This window comes from Hoplias malabaricus, chromosome 2 (genome assembly GCF_029633855.1).
Source record: "Hoplias malabaricus isolate fHopMal1 chromosome 2, fHopMal1.hap1, whole genome shotgun sequence".
Taxonomy (NCBI): Eukaryota; Metazoa; Chordata; class Actinopteri; order Characiformes; family Erythrinidae; genus Hoplias; species Hoplias malabaricus.
In genome coordinates, this window is record NC_089801.1 from 66,243,928 (window position 1) to 66,263,343 (window position 19,416).

The following is a 19,416-nucleotide window of genomic DNA, read 5'->3' on the forward strand; positions in this document are numbered from 1 at the left end:
TTTGTTAGTCTGTGTGTATTTTTTTCTTTAATGCTTTGTTATTGCAGAGGGAGGCAACTGAGAGCAAACAATGACATCAGCGCCATCGACACCATTCAGTAGCAGTGCATCTACATTCCTTTTTAACATGCAGTCAGAAGTTTGAGACAGGGTTTATTGATTTTCTAAGTGGTAATATGTTAACAGAAAACACTACTGTTTACAGTTTTATAGACAGTTGCTGTTTATTTGCTGAACGTAAAACACTAGTTACAATGCAACAGAAAATATCTATTGTGAAAAAGTTATATATTTTTTAAATCTTTTATGTTAATTTCACGTATGTTGAATTCAGCAAGTAAAAGAATCCCTAACTTTTACAGAAAAAGATCATGTTTAGGTTTTGTTCTCTGTAGACAATGTTTTAATGAACAATGCATATTGGTTTAACTGCAGTGATCAAATCCAAGCGTATTGATCATGGGTGTGAATGACAACCAACACAGGAAGCCAAATCAGGTGGTTTTCGAGTTTAAAGACAGATACAGTGCTCTGGAGTTGGAGCTGGGCTTTATTTTGTTCTGGCGCGTGTGGGATGTTGTGGTGTAATTTTGTATTTAGTGTGTGTGTGTGTATGAGTCTGTACTTGTCTTGCTTCCCCTATGGGGACCACTGTCTTTGCAATGACAGGATGATGTAAGATTTTATAAAAGTGAGGACCTGGAACCTAAAAGAATAGAAAGCCTGCCATTTGGATTCTAAATTTATTTGGGATTTAACATAGGAATAGGTTTAGTTAAAGTGTTATATGTCTACAGAAACACAGGTTTGTAGAAGTCCTCACAAGTAACACCAGACTGTGTGTGTGTGCATGTGTGTGTGTGTGTGGAGGGTGTGTCTCCTCCCCCTGCAGACTCTCTGGAGTCACCGCGCCGCTCCCACACACTTTATGAGCGCTGGAGCAGAAGAGGAGAAGAAGAAAACACACACACACACACATATATATATATATATATATATATATATATATATATGTATATATAAAAGCCCAGCTTAAAAACCGCCTGGAGTGTGCGCACCTCAGAAACTAAACTACTAAACTAAGCACACAGAGCTGAACCCACTCAACACACTGTACATCACACACTAAATATTGCCTCTGTTTCAAACACTGTGAAGTTTAGTGGGTTGAAAGACAGACAGTAACCAACAAACAAATAAATGTATTATTGGATAGATTAATAGACAGATAAATGGTTGAATATATGTAGTTAAGAATAAATATATTAACATTAATATAATACATTATTATATTAGTAATTAGTATATTAGGGTCAGTGCATCTGATGTTTAAGCAGCCTTTAGCTTTTGATTTAAAAATGCAGTGGTTCTCCTGCTGCTGCTGTAGTGTGTGTGTGTGTTCCTCTGTTTCAGCTGCTGCTGATTGAAATGTAACCACATCATTAGTGAGCTGCCTCCGTTCAGCCTCCACCCTCCATCCGCCCCACAGCTCTCCTTCTCACTCACCCCCTCTCTCCCCCTTCCTTAACCCCTCTCTCCTCTCCCTCTCACCATCCCCCTCAACCCCCCCCCCCCCTCTCTCTCTCACCTCCACCCTCTATGCTCCACACCCAGATTAATCACCACCATCCACCAGGGGACATTGCTACCTTCATCATCAACATATTCACAATCATATGCACCATCACCAACTTCATCGTCATCTACATCATTTCAAACATCATCACCATCAACAACAACTTTATCATGACCTGCATCTCCACAGCAACATCTTCATCACCTTCAATATCATCACAATCACCACAATCTTTATCATCTGCATCATCACCTTGTTCTTCATCATCATCATCATCACCTTCACCCTCATTAGAACCCTTTAGAGTCAGAGTGTTGAACAAAGTTAAATACAGCCTGGACTAAAGGGAATTTCCAATTGTGATTCTCCATTGCTTCTCCTGCGTTTTAGTCAAAAGACATAAGCTTAGTCCGGGTCCTGGACCCTGTCCCAAGAGACTTGTGGATTTGTCTCACGTTGATGCTGATCAGAACAGTGCTTCCTTCTGTCATTTGGCAAAAACAAAGTGTCCTTCAAATCTAAAACCAAACAAACACGGGAGGCTGCAAAAAGCTGGTATGTGACACAAACAAACATCTGAACTTGTAAAGAAAATAAATATATCTATCCCAGTGTAAAACATGTAAGTGAACGAAAACATGTGCCAGCATATAGAGATATATCTGGGTACGAATTAAACAAACACTTATGCGCATATGTAACACACCCATGTTTTAAACAAATAAACATATAAATTGAAACAATAATAAAACCAATAAATTGAAATCTGAAAAAAAAACATCATTATGACATTGTAGTTCAAAAGACCCTTTCTAAACGTGGTATTTCGAAAAGATCTTTAAAAAAAACGTGAGTTTTAACAAATATACATAGAAATGCAGGTGAATGGGGAAAGCCATGTGATCTGATCTAATCAGCTATTCATTTGATTAAACCAGTGTTGATTTGATCAAATATCAACCATCATTCATAACCCTGTTGCTGCATGAAGGTGGGTTGTTCCAGATTCCAGATTAAGACTGGAATTATAAGATTTAGGCTGAAGAGAGCTGATATGGGAGAAGCCTGCTCAGAGTGATCTAACTGCAAGTAAGCCACATAATATGGCATTAACATCAACAGGACAGTTACGATTTTAGTAAACACTGATATTTCTGAATGGCACAGAGAAGTGTGTGAGTTTGATTAGAGAGCGTCCACCCTGTGTGTGTTTTTGTGAGAGACAGAGGGTCAAGAACGCACTAGTGCGATCACTAAGGCTTTTGCTTGACACCCCCCCCACGCCACCTGCAGAATGCCCCCCATATCTCTCTCTCTCTTTCTCTCTCTCTCTCTCTCTCTCTCTCTCCATTTTACCCTTTGTTCACAGAAAGATTCCCTGAGCTGCTGAAATTGCTCATAATTGCTGGAGGAAAGGGAAAGCGGACGCACAAAAGGCGAAATGGCTGCAATTACGCTTCGACTCAATGGGGAACGCAGCGACAGAGAATAGTGCACTGCTGCAGAGGGGCTGGGAATAAAAAAATACAACCAAAAATACAAGAAAAAGATCAAATGTAGCCCCTACTCCTATACTTCTTATTGTAATAAGTGTAAATGAATAATTATTTTCATGAACATAAAATTTATATAATTATTATTACTTCCAGATTTTAATTTATATCCACTGAACCAACTTAAGTCTAGTTGGACACCATTGTTTAATTAACTCATCAGAGATTTTTGGTTTAATTTTATTATTATTATTATTATTATTATTATTATTATTACAAGCAACAGCATCAGTAGTAGTAGGAGTTGTGGTAATCATTTGATGTTATGCACTCTCAGTAAACATTCAGCCGTTGATTCAACGATGAAATAACCTAATGTCTGCCGTCTAATCAACGTTCTCTTAAAGTTGAAAATGAAAGTTGAAAAGACGTCCAAACACAGACATTGAAAAGACGATTATTAGACGTATTTTGGACGCCCATTGGCGTTATTAATTGGTCTCGAAATAAATTACTTGTATAAAACGCGTATAAAACACATTTTGGACGTCCACTGACATTATCGATTGGTCGCCATTTACCCAGTAAACAAGGAACGTCCCTGGACGTTCGGAATAGGCCTAAAAGTAGTCTGTCCGTCAAGGACATATTTTAAACGTCAATGGACGTCCAAAATCCATCTTAATAAGTTAGTTAAGTGGTGACCAATCGATAACGTCAGTGGACGTCCAAAATGCGTTTTATACAAGTAATTTATTTCGGGACCAATTATTAACGTCCAAATTACGTCTAATAGTCGCATTTCAATGTCTGTGTTTGGACGTCTTTTCAACTTTCATTTTCAACCTTAAGAGAACGTTGATTAGACGGCAGTCATTACGTTATTTCAATGTTGAATCAACGGCTAAATGTTTACTGGGTAACTAACTTATTAAGATGGAATTTGGATGTCCATTGACGTTTAAAATATGTCCTTGACTGACAGACAACTTTTAGAACTATTTTGAACATCCAGGGACGTTCCTTCTTTACTGGGCTATTATAGCAATGAGAATTCAACTTGTTTTGAGGTTTGTTTGTTTTTTTGGTATCTGTAGATAAATCTTAGAATGAGTGAGTTCAGTTTAACTCAGCTGTTATAATCTCCACAGAAAAGTAGGAAACAAGTTGGGAAGGTACCCAGGACACTGCTGGTCCACAATCGGACTACTCAGATTACTGTCCTGTACAGGATATAACTCATTTATAACCTCCTCAAAAAGATTTTAAATTCACAGAGACTTTTATTCTGAAAAAAAAACTAATATAAATATTACCAACAACTATGAGAGATATAATGAGTATAAGCCTGATATAAAATGATTAAATGATAAAAATGCTGACACTGTGCTCGATTAAATTATTTACTAATCTCATTTATAAAGAATAAGAAAAGAACCTAACGAAGGGGGGAAATGTAAATTTGACTGTGAATGGAAAAGTGCTAAAATGTGGCATTTTGTCTAAAATTCTGTTTAATCACCAGCGGTCCACACAGAAAACGCTGTGCAAAACACTAGTGGACCTCCAACTTTACCCTCAGTGGGTCAACAGTGGTCCGCCGTCTCCTTGCTCTCAAGGTGAACTGATATGATACACAATATACTGATACACATGAATTTAAATGTTGATTTCCACAAACGTTTGGCATATAGTGAAGCATAGCTGTATCTACCCAGATATCACAAGGAAAACCATGGACAAGGACAACATCCCACTGAAAGTGCTAAGACTTTAACCCCTGAGTTTCCAAACAACTTAATGAGTTTTAAGCAAGAGTTCTGTATTTTTAAATCCTCAAAAGGCCATGAAGGTATCGAGGGTTATCCTATGGCAATTTCAGACACGTGCTTTGGGTTCCAGTAATTGAACCTGACTGTTAGAAGATTATATCAACTGAATCAACATTGACCCAGGAATACACCGCAATGCATATAAACAAACTTCAGTGCAATCCGTTTTCTCCCATTGTAACCCAACAAGCCACGCCTCCTGAGCAAGGATTGGTGAAATATTGTTTGTTCTTGCGGTACACAGAATATGACTAGTTTATGTTTGTTTAAGGAGATTTGGTAGAAAATATGATTTGACCCTGTTTAGATTACATCGCGTACACAGTCATCTTTCACCCCCCCAAAAAACCCACAAAAACAGACTATTTCAGTTGTGGCCAAATTAAAGGCCATAGCGCTCAGATAGGACTGAGATAGAGCCACATCTTCCTGTCCAAACTCATCCTGAGCAGTAACTGATAATCTAGTGGAACAGACTTGATTATACAGTGAACTGCTAATGCCAGGCAGGCCTCGAACCGTAAGCCAGAAATAAAATCACCTCTTGGTCGATCCGCCATCATAACGACATTACCGTATAGCTGTAATCTCATGAGGAAAACAGACAGGGAGAGAGAGCGCCTTGTTAATAAGACGTAACAACGTTTCCTCTGGATGGATGATGGCATGAGCCGTCTGACAGAGGAGAACAAGACAAGAATGAAATAATTAGCCCTCACAGTGAAGCCCCTAAATGAGATGGCCTTATGCTGAGAGCTTTTGGAAGCAAGCAAAACACATTCCATTCAGCTTAACTGAACATAAATAAGTCTACAAATGTTTTATTTTGTGCCAAAAACGTATAATTCATTCTTAGGTTAGACTTGTCAGCATTTATTTATCCACTAGTGTTAAACAGGCTGTTTTTATTAATGATGTTTAGATGGATATATGCAAATGAATTGTTTTGATGGCCTGCCCAGGAGTCCTTTGAACTTCAGTATGAATGGGAGGGGCTAAACTGCTATATGCTGAATGACGCCAGGTTGGTTCTGAAACAGGAGTCCTAAAAGGCACAATTCACTTCACTTGACTGGGGCTAGATGGCCCCCTTTCCCAGTCAGTGACAACTAGCTGAAGTGACTGATCTGGACAGTTTGCATTCTCCTCTGTTCTTATATGTCTCACAAGACAAATGTGTTTGCCTCAGCTAATCTGGTGTCACTATGTGATTGGGGGAGATTCACTAAAATAGTGGAACTGGAGACAAACATTTGGGGAGAAAATAAGACAAACAAAAAAATGGACTTGTAGTGAACGTGCAGTTGTACATAGTATGTTTGTTTCTTATTTAAAAAAAGGAGAGCATTTCCCTGAAATGCTCCCTTTAAGTGTTAGATGAACAAAAGAATTAAAAATACACAACATGGCCGAATGTTTGAGTGGAAAAAGTAAGAATATGTGATATAAGTTTTTCAATTGAACAAAAGGGGAGGCAATAACTGACAAAAAAACACTCTTTGGACACTACAAAGGGTTTTTTATTTAAAAAGCACTCTTTCTATGTGGTACACATACATAAGCATCACTCACACAACTTTAACAAGTTCCAACCTAACACACACACACACACACACACACATACACTGGTTTGCTGACCAAAGTCAGGCTTCATCTGGCAATTTGGTCAGAATCTCCACACCATCAGAGGTGATGACAATTGTGTGCTCAAACTGGGCTGACCTGAAAATCGCAAACAGAGAGAGAGAGAGAGAGAGAGAGAGAGAGAGAGAGAGAGAGAGAGAGAGAGAGAGAGAGAGAGAGAGAGAGAGAGGTGTGACTCATTTAAATACATCAAGTGATTCATGTTTAAGGTGGAGCCAAATACTAACACTCATCCCCTTCCATGACCTCTTTCTCCAGTCCACTTACAAAAAAAAAATAAGTCAGCTCATCTTAGTTGCTGACCAAGCAGTGCTGCAGACTGGTCACACCTGCCGATAAAGCTGCCTGACTATTAGCAATTAGCTTGAGGGCGCTCTTCTCAGGAACCTGTGCCGTTAAAGTTAAGCTTAGCTAAGCCAATAAACCAGCTTCATCTTCAAAGTAGCCCAACCAGAAGTAACCTGGGTCAACAGCCAATAGAAAAGCAGCTCTTCTGCCTTCTCACTGATAAATGGCCACTTCAGCTCATTAGCAGTAATGGATGATTAATCCAGGCTGGAGTTTAAGGGCTGTTATGAGCTCTCGAACGTGTGAGAGTCTAGGAGATAAGTGTAGAAGGACAGAATGGGACATGGAACCTTTTGTCGTCCACAGAAACAGCCGTCCACTTGTCTCTAAGGACGCGGAACTCTGAGGTCCCCTCCATGAGAATGGGTTCTAGAAAGGAGTCGTTTGGAAAGGGAGGAAGAAGTACAGGAAGACAACAACTGTTACTGAAATACAGGAATAACATAAACATAATCTTAAACAAATATGTGGACAGGTTTTGTTGTTAAATGTACATAAAATACTGTATGTTTTCATATGAAATTAGGCCATTGTGTATTTACTGGCCTGGGTACATTCATCATGTTATTATCATGTCATTTCTTTGCGCTCAGCAGCTAACACTGCTAACTGTTCACTGGTTTGTGGTGTTATAAGTGAATGGCCAGACTTCTGCTCTCGTCAGCAAGGGAACAATAATAAAATGTAATGCTTTCGGTTGGTAATAAAAAACACTGGAGATCATAATAATATCAAGATGCACACACCTATCGTAAAGGCCATGCCCTCCTCCATCCGAAAGTCGTTGTCATTGGCTTTAAGGAAAAGACAAAATCAGAGAAAGAACGATCAGAATTTGGGTGCGAATTCGAGGGATCCCTAGGTGTTCTCGAAAACACACCTTCAGTGACTCCTGGGTCTACCTCGGGCCTTCTCCCAGTTGGCTGTGTCTGGTGTGCCCTCATTAATCAATAAAATTAATTGTACCAAGTCAAAGATGAATCTCACTCCAAATTAAACTGTGTTTCACTGACAGATAAAACAAGAGTAAACTGTAAATTGCTAAATATTAGTAGCGAAATAGTCATGACATTATAAAATTATAAAAATATTCATATGGCAGTGCAGCAAGCCACTCAACATCGGTGGTTCATCAGCAGGAATTTAGCTGAAACTGATAAGTCTGTGATATTGGCTGAATCTACCAGCCAGTCAATGTATTGTTCAGGCTCTAATACTTTGTCCTAAACCAGAGTGCACATTACAGTCAATACCACTGTCTATGAGCATCAGCATGCGATGTGACACACTGTTTTTGACAGAAGACCCGTGTCTATTTACGATGAGTTGCGCCACTCTGCCGAGTCGTTTGCTTGCATCACTTGCAGTTAAGACACATGGTGTACTTCTAACCACTTGTTGTCTTTTTCATTTACCACTGCTGCGCAAATACTGAAAGACAGAATGATCAAATAAAGCAAATTAACAGAAAACGCTCATCTCTTACCGTGATGCCAAATTTCCGGGTGACCATGGAAATAAGACCCAATCCCGTGTCCGATAAAATATGGACAAACGCAGAAGCCACTGGGGTTTGCAATTTCACTGCAATTCACAGATTACAGCATGGAATTAAAGTTCAGAAACACAGAAGTGGGGAAAAAAACTATAAGTACAGGGACACAAACAAGTGTGCGCTAGAGAGAGAGAGAGAGAGAGAGAGAGAGAGAGAGAGTGAGTGTTGCGGGTCACTTTATCGATTTATCAGAATAACCAGGATGACCTCCAGGTTGCCATGACAGCACAGGTCAGGCTGCCATCGGGTAAAATTACTTTAAAAGGTGGCAATTTGCCACTAGTGAGAAGTTAGCCTCAAACAGAAGCTGAGAGAGAGGAAAGTGGAGCAATTTACTGCATCCACAATGGCCTTTTAGTCTATCAGCTTCTAATAGAGAGATTGATTCAGTATGACTCTGAGAAATGATGGAGGAAAAAGGGAAAGAGTGAAAGGGGAAGAGAGAGAGAGAGGGAGAGAGAGAGAGAGAGAGAGAGAGAGAGAGAGACTGGGACAGAGAAAGATTGAGAGACAAACAGAGGTGGAGAAAGGAGAAAGTGGCAGAGACAGAGGGAGACAGAGAAACAGGAGACAGCAAGAGAAAGAAAGAAAGATAGAGGAGCAAAGAAAAAAAGATAAAAGGCAGAGAGGTCTAAGTGCTCTTTCCTGAGGAGAGGTAATGGTTCCTGTGTGTGTGTGTGTGTAATGACAGTGTTGGTCTGCAGACTCTCTGAACTCGGAACATGGAGAGAGAGAGAGAACAAGAAAGAGAATAAAAGAAAAAGAAGAAAAGAAAGTCAAGGGAGAGACAGACAGGGAGAGAGAGAGAGAGAGAGAGAGAGAGAAGAAAGAAGAGAGAAGACAATAACAAAAACAGCTTCCTCAGACAAAGAGGCACTTCTAAAGCTGTGTAAAACACACACACACACAAACTTTGTAAAGAGCTCCACAATACAATACAACGAAGGCAGAAGGAATATTAAATCTTTCAATCTTTCAAAAATCAATCTTTGACTTTAGGCGTTTGAAGCCAACTCAACTCAACCCTCAGAGGACCAGAGTTATTACTTTAGCCTTGCTCTATTATTCTAATTTAAATTGTGTAATTACACATTTAATTACACAGCTGCATGGTACACAGTGAATTGGATTTGCCTTTAAACTCTATCTACAGTTGGAGTCTGCATTTCTGTTTTGTCTGTTTGGAATTTTGATGTCAGAAACACGACAGAAATGTGAGCGCAGTCCGTTATGAAACAATATAGAGAAATTTCCTCGTAAATATCACTACATATAAAACCAGAATTGGGGACAGTAAAGAATTCAGAGTATAGGAGTTTAACAGCACAAATATAAGTATATTATTAAAAAGATATACAGACATATAATGAAATAAATAACAGCTATCAACTGTTATTTTGCTGTAAACAGTGGTACGTCCCTGATCAGTAAAGCTGAGCTAACCCTATAAAGGCTGCATTTGGAGCACTGAGAGACAGTATGGAAGGATCTTTCTATGTGGATGTACTTCATCGTGCCCTCTTTTCTCCAAAGCCTCTTGTGGCTTTCAGTGCGTCTCTCGGCAGGGAGCTGGACCCTGCTTGGCAGACACTGCATTTCTCCAAGACAGCAGCAGCTAGCCTGTAATTTACATCTCACACACACACACACACGGACACACGTACACGCAGCGAGACGAGCTAACCTGTAATTTACACCCCATTGCAGGGAGAGAACCCCGGTGCACTCTGGGTAATTGCTCGTTCCACGCTAGCCCAGAAATACATTAACTCTATGTAGTGCCGCTCCGTGTGCTACACTGGCAAATGGAGGGTTCACAGCCTGTGCCCTCTTTTCATTCTCTTCTGCGCTCCCTGTCTCTCTCTCTTTTATGTGCTGACAGTTTTCCCACAGGCAGGTTTTTTTGGAGGTGACATCCTCATATTTCCAGTGTGTGTGTGTGTGTGTGTGTGCGTGTGCACATGTGTTTGACAGGGAAATTAGTTATCAGGCATATAATATAAGTGTATAGAAAGTACAGGCTTAATTCTTTTACAAAAAACAAAAGAAAAATGCGCGAATGGTGTGCACTGGAAGATCTGAGTAGGGTGGGAGTGGTAGAGTTAATTATAGTCAACTGTGCCATGTTACTTTCTGAGCTATGGCTTCAACATGGACTTCACACTTTTTCATTTGTAATAAGAATGATATTATGTACAGAACACTTTCAAACATTATTTCACTACTACTCCATACAGCCGAGTCTCTGGGGTAGGGATCCATGTTGAAGTTTGACTCTGAAACGACTCAAGGCTCAAAAATGACACCACATCCTGACTCTCTCAACTCAAATATGACTCCAGCCCCTTACACTGACGGTGCAGCTCATTTCTTAATTGTACCACTACTACTCATTTTTGAGTGTTATTTTGCCCCTGAGACTCAACCCAACCCTTGAATTCCTGTGGATGTCTTGACTACTTGACTCTCTGGTGTTCAGTCTTGAGTCTGCAGTAGGGAATGGTAGTGAAAAGCCACAGGCTTTGCATTGTACAAAAAAACCACAAAGCTGAAAACCTGTCAATAACTGACTCGAGTCTTGAGCTCCCACCTCGGATCAACTTCACTGCATTCATCTCAAATGAAGGTACCTGATAGTGTTGCCAATTACACACAGGGGTTGTCCGGGGCCACACGCAACAATCGCCTGGTCTCTACACTGTCTGGCCACATCCACCAACTTCCTGCCTTGTTCGTCTACTGAACCAATCAAAAACGTCTCTGATGTGTCTCCATGGTAACCTTCAAAATAAACCTAGAGAATAAAGTCAAAAAACAACTATTGTAAACCATTATATAAATAATTAAATCATGTAATACATCTCAATAGTATTTCTAAGCTGCTCAATAAGTGTTAAAGAGGCCAAATTTAAATAAATAAATTATAAAACACACAAATATTTTGAGTGCATTTGCAAATTAATCTGGAGTGCCTACAAATCCACAAAATTTGAAAATAAACAAACCTATTTTTTCTATGTCAGCAAACATGTGATACAATGAGATTTTCTGATTTTGTGCTGCTCCTTATGTATAATGTAATCCACATTAAACCATGCAAAACAAACACAAGAAGCCCAGTTAAATATTAGTGTACTGATAAATATGCCAAAAAGAAGAAGAAAGAGAACTGAGCAAAAACAGCAAAAAATCCAGTATTTCTACTCTTCACTTCTAGGCTTTTACACTGAACAGAGCTGTGGCTCATAGTCGTATAAAGGGACTGGTGATGAAACTGGCCATTCTGAACAGGGTTGTTCAGACAGAGAGAAAGCAGTGATGTGGTGTTTGATCCTTGTGGTATTTTGCCAAAAGCTTCACTGATATTTCATTAAGATGCTGCTTTTGAAGCTTGCGCTCTTTAATCTAACTGTAGATTCTGAGAATTCAATAGTACCGTGTTTCCCCGAAAGTAAGACAGTGTCTTACATTCTTTTTACCCCCGAAAGTCCCACTATGTCTTACTTTCGGGGTATGTCTTATATTGGTAAAAAATGTCGATTTTTGTTTTAACCATAAAATTAACATTTATTAACAACCTGAACAGTATGGTATTCACCATAAAACAGTTTTATAAAAGCAAGTGCCAAGAATGTCTTGTTACAACTGTATCATGACGGTATTTCCATGTATAACATGTAAAACAATGAAAAACGGTAAGAACGAACAGTTTGAATATGTTATACTGGAAGATAAAACAGATTTATTCCATGGCCATGCCAATCAGAGCGGCCACCAGCGGCTGCACGAGGGCACTGAGGCTGGGTGTTGGACCACGGAAAACATTACTGCTGCTCCCGCGGCCTCCACATCCCTCCGCTCATTCCGCTCCAGATCATTCCGCATCCCGCAGTTAATGCAGCAAAAGGTACCGGTACTATGGCTTATATTTTTCCAACGTACAGTTTACTATGTCTTACTTTCGGGGTACGTCTTACATTAGCCGACCCCCCTAAAACCCACACTGCGTCTTACTATCGGGGGTGTCTTACTATCGGGGAAACACGGTAGTAGTAGTGGTGCTCACTTACTATATCAATCTCTTATTTAAAAAAAGCATTTTGATTGATATTTTCCGTTTAATATAGTAGAACATACTGAATATATAATTTATATACAATATTCTTTTAAAATTGACCGACCCTAGTCCCCAAATAAAAACATCATTATTCCATTTCAAAATCTGGGTGTGTATGTGATTGTGAGATAAATGTGTTTGCATTTATTCACCGTAACATCTATGTTAATGATATCTCCATCTTGAAGTTGTCGACTGAAAATGGAGCAAAAAGAAAACATACCATACATTTTATGCTATTAAATATATAACACATTTTAAACTTTACCACATTTTGGATTACACATTTATAATAAAGACAATTAGTGTGCAATTTTTGATCCACTCAAGAGTGAGCTGTAACATATATTATATTAGTGCAGTGGTTCCCAAACTGTTTCCCAAACTGTTTATTATTTTATAATTGACTTTATATAAAAATAATATAATCACAAATCACTTTTACAGTGGAAGTATTCCAGTTAAATTATTACAAGTGGCAATAGCACCATGAGTCCCACTTTGGGAACCGCTGCATTAGTGGCAGTTTGAAAAGACACAGCGTCTGCGGTATTTGGAACTACTTTGAAAACGCAAATTTGGACGTGTGGAAAATATATCCCTGCAGATTTAAAGGTGTGTCTTGATTTCTGCACTGTACTATACATACCTGTCTGGTATGCCATGACACACCACATTGTTTACAGAGGTGCAGACGGATTTGGGGAATCCACCATACCGTAGAGGAGAAGGGTAGGCGTTGTGTCTGATCGTCTCCTGGTGCACTATAAAGTCTATTTCGTCTGTTGTCATGCCAACCTGCAAACAAAACAGAGGAAATATTAGTGCAACAACAACAAACACAAATACAAAAGAAATATTCAGAGCGGATGTTCAAAATCCCCAGACTGCCCTCTTACTGGACTAATGGACAGTTAGAATGAAGATTGTGCAACCCATTACAGCTATTCCTGAATGTGAAAACAGTGTGGGAAATAACTGCTAAGAGATGACTTGATCAAATAGAATATGAGTCAGTAAAGCTTTTTTCTCATCAGCCTCATGTTGATACTAGTGTCTTCAAAAATCGATATATTTATGTGATGTTCTGACAGTAAAACAGCGAGGTGATCTGAACCCAGTATGAATCTGCATATTTTGAGTCTGATAGTAATAATTGTGGCTATTATGAATTTGCACTATACCTTCTTTAAAGTCTTGACTGGAATATCGTGATTTTAATGCAGCATGAATCTTTTACTGAATATGGTAATTGTGGCGCAAGGCTAAAGTCAACATCCAGGCTGTGACTTTCCAGTCGTGACAATTACTGGTGAGTTTGGGAAATCCTGTATGAATTGGCCAGTTAAACATATTACACAACCTTCTCTGGTGAATCTAATGCAACTCAAACTGTGCTTAAGAATACTTGCTAAATTTAGTAAGAATGAGCACACCCTGGGCTCACCCAGATCTAAAATTAGGACAACCACATTCTAGAGGGTATGGGAATATCGTAGTGTTCTGGAAGTTTGTGGTGGAGCGTCCTGGAATGTTCTAGAGGCAGGGGAATGGACCTTGAGGCTTTTTCCAGCGAGGAGGAGAATGTGTCTGGCGAGCTGGCAGGCTCTCCTTAAACCCTCAATCTGCTCTTCATCTTTAATCTCAATGTAATCGGGCCACTCAGGCACAGAGCTGGACGAGATATAGTCTGGCTTCTGGATGTGCTGAGAGAGAGAGAGACAGAGAGAGGGAGAGAGATATCATCATCACAGATGTAGAGAAATGTTATTAAACTTAATGTATGTTCATGGAACAACATTTTATTCCAATTAACTCTGGATTATTTCCTTTGGTCCATTTGCCATTAAATGTTCACAAAGTACATTAAATGGCTACATGGCACCTACATGAACCTTTCATGACAATGTTTGGACAAGGTTTGTCCAGTGCTTAATACTAAATGGATCCTGCACCTCTCATATTTGGAGTGCATGCCTTCCAGAACCTATTTACATAGATCCGACACCTCTGCGTTTTATGTAGAAAAATATAGTCTGAGGCAAACCTCAACAGAAACACAACTATCAATTCGTTATGGACTTTAACACTCCATGCGCACTTGCTAGATCCCTCCACTCTCTGTGTTCCCTTCCCACATGGTATACAAATTAAGCACTGTTTATGTCTAAATGTGTCACAGAGCATTATTATCAAATGGCTGCACTAAACTGTTGCTGAATGATGGTTATTTTTAGGCCAGGATTTGATTTTAAATACGTTACATTTACAAAGCTCTAATAACATGCCAGAGAAACTTATTTGGCAAAGACTTGGCTGAAATACAGTTTTCAATCAAATAGCAACAGCATGCTTTCTTCAGAACCCCTGGGTTTTAAGTATTGTAAATAATAATAATAATAATAATAATAACAATAAAAAAAAGGCCTAGTCATTTAAGCGTGTGTTTATAGCATGTGTTTATAGATTTGACACCTCCCACTCTCCATCCGTTGTACTCTAATAGGAGGAACCCAGATGTTTAGTTTTGTTTCCGTTAAAATCATTAATTGAAAGATAATCAGAGGATACACATTTTTCTCGCATTCAATTCATCAGTTTTTAATTACTGGTCTCCTTGAATTCATTAGTCCATTATGATAAACAGATTTACACGCTTTGGCAATAAAGCTTCTTTTATCTCAGAGTGCGAGAGAGTGAAAGGGGTGGGGGTAAAAATTTTAACCCTGTAGATGTTGCCATTTTGCTGTGCACTAAATATAAATTACGTGGCCACGTATAAGCATGTTATTACTTATTAATTTAATGGACTGTTATAAATGAATATATAAATTAAATATTAAATTGTTATTTTTTGTTATTTTTTCAAGAGAATTTTAAATATATCTGAATAAGCTTCAAATGAGAAGTAATGTTACATGATTTGTTCTTACGTTAGGCACAGCATAAGACGGGCGCACCACAGCAGGTCGGACTACGCTGTGTGAACGCGTCCATTTCCTCCAGAAGAAGCATCGGTGGGGTTGGCCCTGGAGGCCAGGTAGGTACTGCTGGCATGTGGGTGCCCTCCTCAAGAGCCCTGACCCTGATCAACATAAATACAACCAATAAATAGTGATCATACAATCCCAGATGTAGACAATGTTTGTTCAATTTGACTTCAGTTAGGACAAAAAAAAAAAAAAAAGATGAATTCTGCCCAGTGTTATTGAAGGTATTAAAAGTGTTTCAGTCCAGGATGCTTTTAGAATGAGTCAAAGTACAGGGCAGCCAATTAGAACAGAGGTACATCTAAGGCAAATAAGCCTTATAGGCTTAAGTATGAAAAACAGCCTGTGGAAAATAATGGTCATATTAAAATAAATTATGGCTGTTTTGTACACAAAACCACACAAATGTTATAAGTAGATCTCAGGGAAAACAAGAGAAAATGTAGAATATGGTCCCTTTAACAGAATCATGATTCAGCCATAGTACACCATAATACTGAAATGGCTCGTCCGAGCCAGGCGGCATAGACTACAGTAAAAACAGCAAGTGATGCATAGGACGCAAACCACAAAGTTCGAATATATTCAGAGCAGAACTCAGAGGCCACAGACCCAGAATAGATATCCCATAGAGAGAGAGAGAGAGAGAGAGAGAGAGAGAGAGAGAGAGAGAGAGAGAGAGAGAGAGAGAGAAGCTGGGTGGGGAGAAAAGCCACGGACTGTGGCCTTTTCTGATGAAGAGACCAGTGGCAAAGGAAGTGTGGTGGTGGAGGAGTGGGTGGGGGAGAGGAAAGAGACAGAAGAGAGGGAGAGAGAGGGAGGAAAAAAGAAAAAGAACAGAAAGGGGCTCATGGGTGGATAAAGGCACAGCAATGTGGGTGGTGCAATCAAAAGAAAGGATATGGCTGAGGATGTGGAATAAAGTGAACCTCCTCTGAAGTGTGCGTGTGGTACTGAGGCTTCGTTTCTACAGAGTGCGAACTCAAGATTTTGATGCAGCCTACATTCACTATAATAAACAGTGCACCCTGTCCCAGCTGAAACCAGCCAGTAAAAACAAACACAGACCAATACCAAGGATCATCAACAGTCATTAGTCAAAACAAACACACAGCCCCAAATAAAATCAACCAATACTGTCAAACAACAACAAACATCAGTCTGTACCAACAAAACATCAACAATCATTAGTCGAAAACAAACACACAGCAGAAAAAATCAACCAATACTATTCTTGGCGATATGACAAAACACTGAAAAAAGTTGTATTATTTATTTATTATACAACAACACACTATTGCAACATAATAAATGTTATCTTAACGTTATATTAAATTAAATGGTTTTATTGATTTAAAAAAATATATTTTACTACAAATGTAATTATATCAAATGTTTCAAACATTTAGAAGAAGCAACTAAAATAATTCCGTAAGCTTTCTGTGTTTGTATAAAATAAATAATGCAGTGTATATATCTACCACACAACAGAATTTCAGAAAATTGTGTGCATATAAACAGCAAATGTAAAAAAAAAAACAACAACAACATAATTTTACAAAAAGTTACCTTAAAGTACTTCACTGTGTCTAAAAGACTCATTTAAAGAGGATATGACATCATCATGTAAACAACTCAGAATATCACTATTATCACTATTATCACTAGTTATGATGATATTATCACCAATGATACGATATGGCACAGACCTACAACAAACAAAAACCAATACCAAACTGTAAAAATATCAACCTACACTGTCCAACAGCAGCAAATAACAAAAAATATATATATATTAATACTCAATACCATCAAACATCAATCAATACCAAGAAACATCAACAAATGAAAACTTGGGGGATGCGTTCCAAGACCACCCACGAAAAATGAATTTCCGCAAAGTAGAGGAAAGATATATTTTTTTTATGTATTTAACGAGTATTTGGACTTTTAAAACCCTCCCTGTTACTGTTAAGAACCCACCCTTTGCATTAAACAGTCATTCTATAATGTTTTTTAGCTGGAACTACATGTGATATCCTACCAGTTTCTTTAATAGAGTCATTCCTAAGCTGTGATTTAGCGTAAGTAAAATTCACTCAGATGTGGACATGAACAATACATGTACTGTACGTAAGAAATACTTGTAAATTATATATTTTGTCACCTACAGGCCTAGTCTAATACATGTAAATAATTTTTAAAAATACTTTTAATTTACACACCATAAGAAAATGATATTTTAAGGCGAAATAGCGGCCATAAGCCCCCTTGAAAAAACCCGCGAAGTAGCAAATCCGCGAAAGATGAACAGCGAAGTAGCAATGGATTACTGTATTACTAAAAACCAGCAATAAACATAAAAATATTGAACTGCTCCTTTCCCTGACAACAGTCCAAACTGTCCTTTTCATCTCTGGCAAATAGAACTCAATGTCGGTTCATCCTGAAAACCACATGAATCATGGACACATTGAACAACATGACAGTTTTTCATGCGGTGCTGTCTGAGGGCTTGAAGGTTATGCTCATACAACTGTGGTTAGTGGCCTTTTCCTACATGGACTGAGACTTTCTTCAGTCTTTTCACAGTATATATGAGAAATGTTCTGATGAACTGTTTGACAATTCTCTCACAATGTCTGGCACAAAATGGGAGCCACTACCCATCTTTACTTGCACTGAGCCTTTGGTGGATACTGTTATTATACATTTTATATTCACTTACTTATACTTGTCTCCGTTTTTTTTTTGGTATTCTTTCATTTCAAAACGGTGAAATTGGATTCTAAAATTTGGATTTGGATTCTTAAATTTGGGTTCCCCTTTGTTGAGTAAAGATGCATCAGCATACTTCGAGTGCACACACCTCTGCACATTGACACAACTGTTGTTTATTTGCTGAATATAAAAATTAAGAAAAATAAGACATGAAACGTTGCCTGTGCAAATGTTATGTGTGTGAGTGACTGGGTGAGTGTGTGAGTGTGGACATGTGTGTGTGTGTGTGAATGTGTGATGCACTGAGACTGACCGGCACCCTACTTTCCACCCAATGAAGCTGAGTGGGATGTGGAATTAATTCTCTGTAGAGACTGTTCAGCTAGTGTCACTGAGGACATCAAAGTTATTAACCAGGATTGTCCAACCTTGCAAGTGTACAGCAACTTACAAAGCAAGTGGCATTAACTCTAAGATGTCTAACTGTAGAAAGACTCTATAGACTACAGACCCCTAATGTGAACTATGTACAAATCCTTGAATTTGACTCAACTTATTTTATATAAACGCTGATTTATGAGCAACGTAACAAACAGTTATTTTATAGCAGATGCATGCATTAATAATAAAAAAAAGAAAGTCGTGCTTTAAGCTCGCATCTGTGTTTAAATGAAGTAAAAGTACTTCTCACCACACACAAACACGCCCCTCACCGCACCGGGCGCCGCCATGTTCCACTCACAGCGGTGGTCACGTGACTCATCCAGCATTTAAAGGGCCAATGCCTTCCATTTTAATCGCGTTATATGCCAGTTATGTATTCATAAAGGCAAACAGTTTATAATGTTTATGTCTTCGGCCAATAACGTTCCACACCTTACATTAAAGTATACAGTATATTTTCCCACATTTCATCACATTTGCCCCCCCAAAACAGCCATAATTTATTTAAAAGGCCATTCTACTCATTTCATGAACTGACCATTACCTTATTCATTCATTCATTATCTGTAACCCTTATCCAGTTCAGGGTCGCGGTGGGTCCAGAGCCTACCTGGAATCATTGGGCGCAAGGCGGGAATACACCCTGGAGGGGGCGCCAGTCCTTCACAGGATGACACACACATACACTCACACCTA

General features: G+C 38.8%; 1 protein-coding gene across 1 annotated transcript; it reads right to left on the bottom strand.

Annotated features, from left to right (window-relative positions):
- Positions 1 to 6,422: 6,422 nt before the first annotated feature.
- Positions 6,423 to 19,036, bottom strand: metap1d (methionyl aminopeptidase type 1D (mitochondrial)). Its single transcript, XM_066660742.1, has 10 exons — positions 18,968 to 19,036; positions 15,499 to 15,650; positions 14,122 to 14,271; positions 13,215 to 13,363; positions 12,718 to 12,760; positions 11,079 to 11,242; positions 8,380 to 8,477; positions 7,640 to 7,687; positions 7,184 to 7,262; positions 6,423 to 6,623 (listed from the first exon to the last, which is right to left on the bottom strand). The coding sequence occupies exons 1-10, from the start codon at positions 19,005 to 19,007 to the stop codon at positions 6,545 to 6,547; spliced, it is 1,002 nt and encodes a 333-aa protein (XP_066516839.1). The 5' UTR covers positions 19,008 to 19,036; the 3' UTR covers positions 6,423 to 6,544.
- Between the last annotated feature and the right edge of the window lie 380 nt (positions 19,037 to 19,416).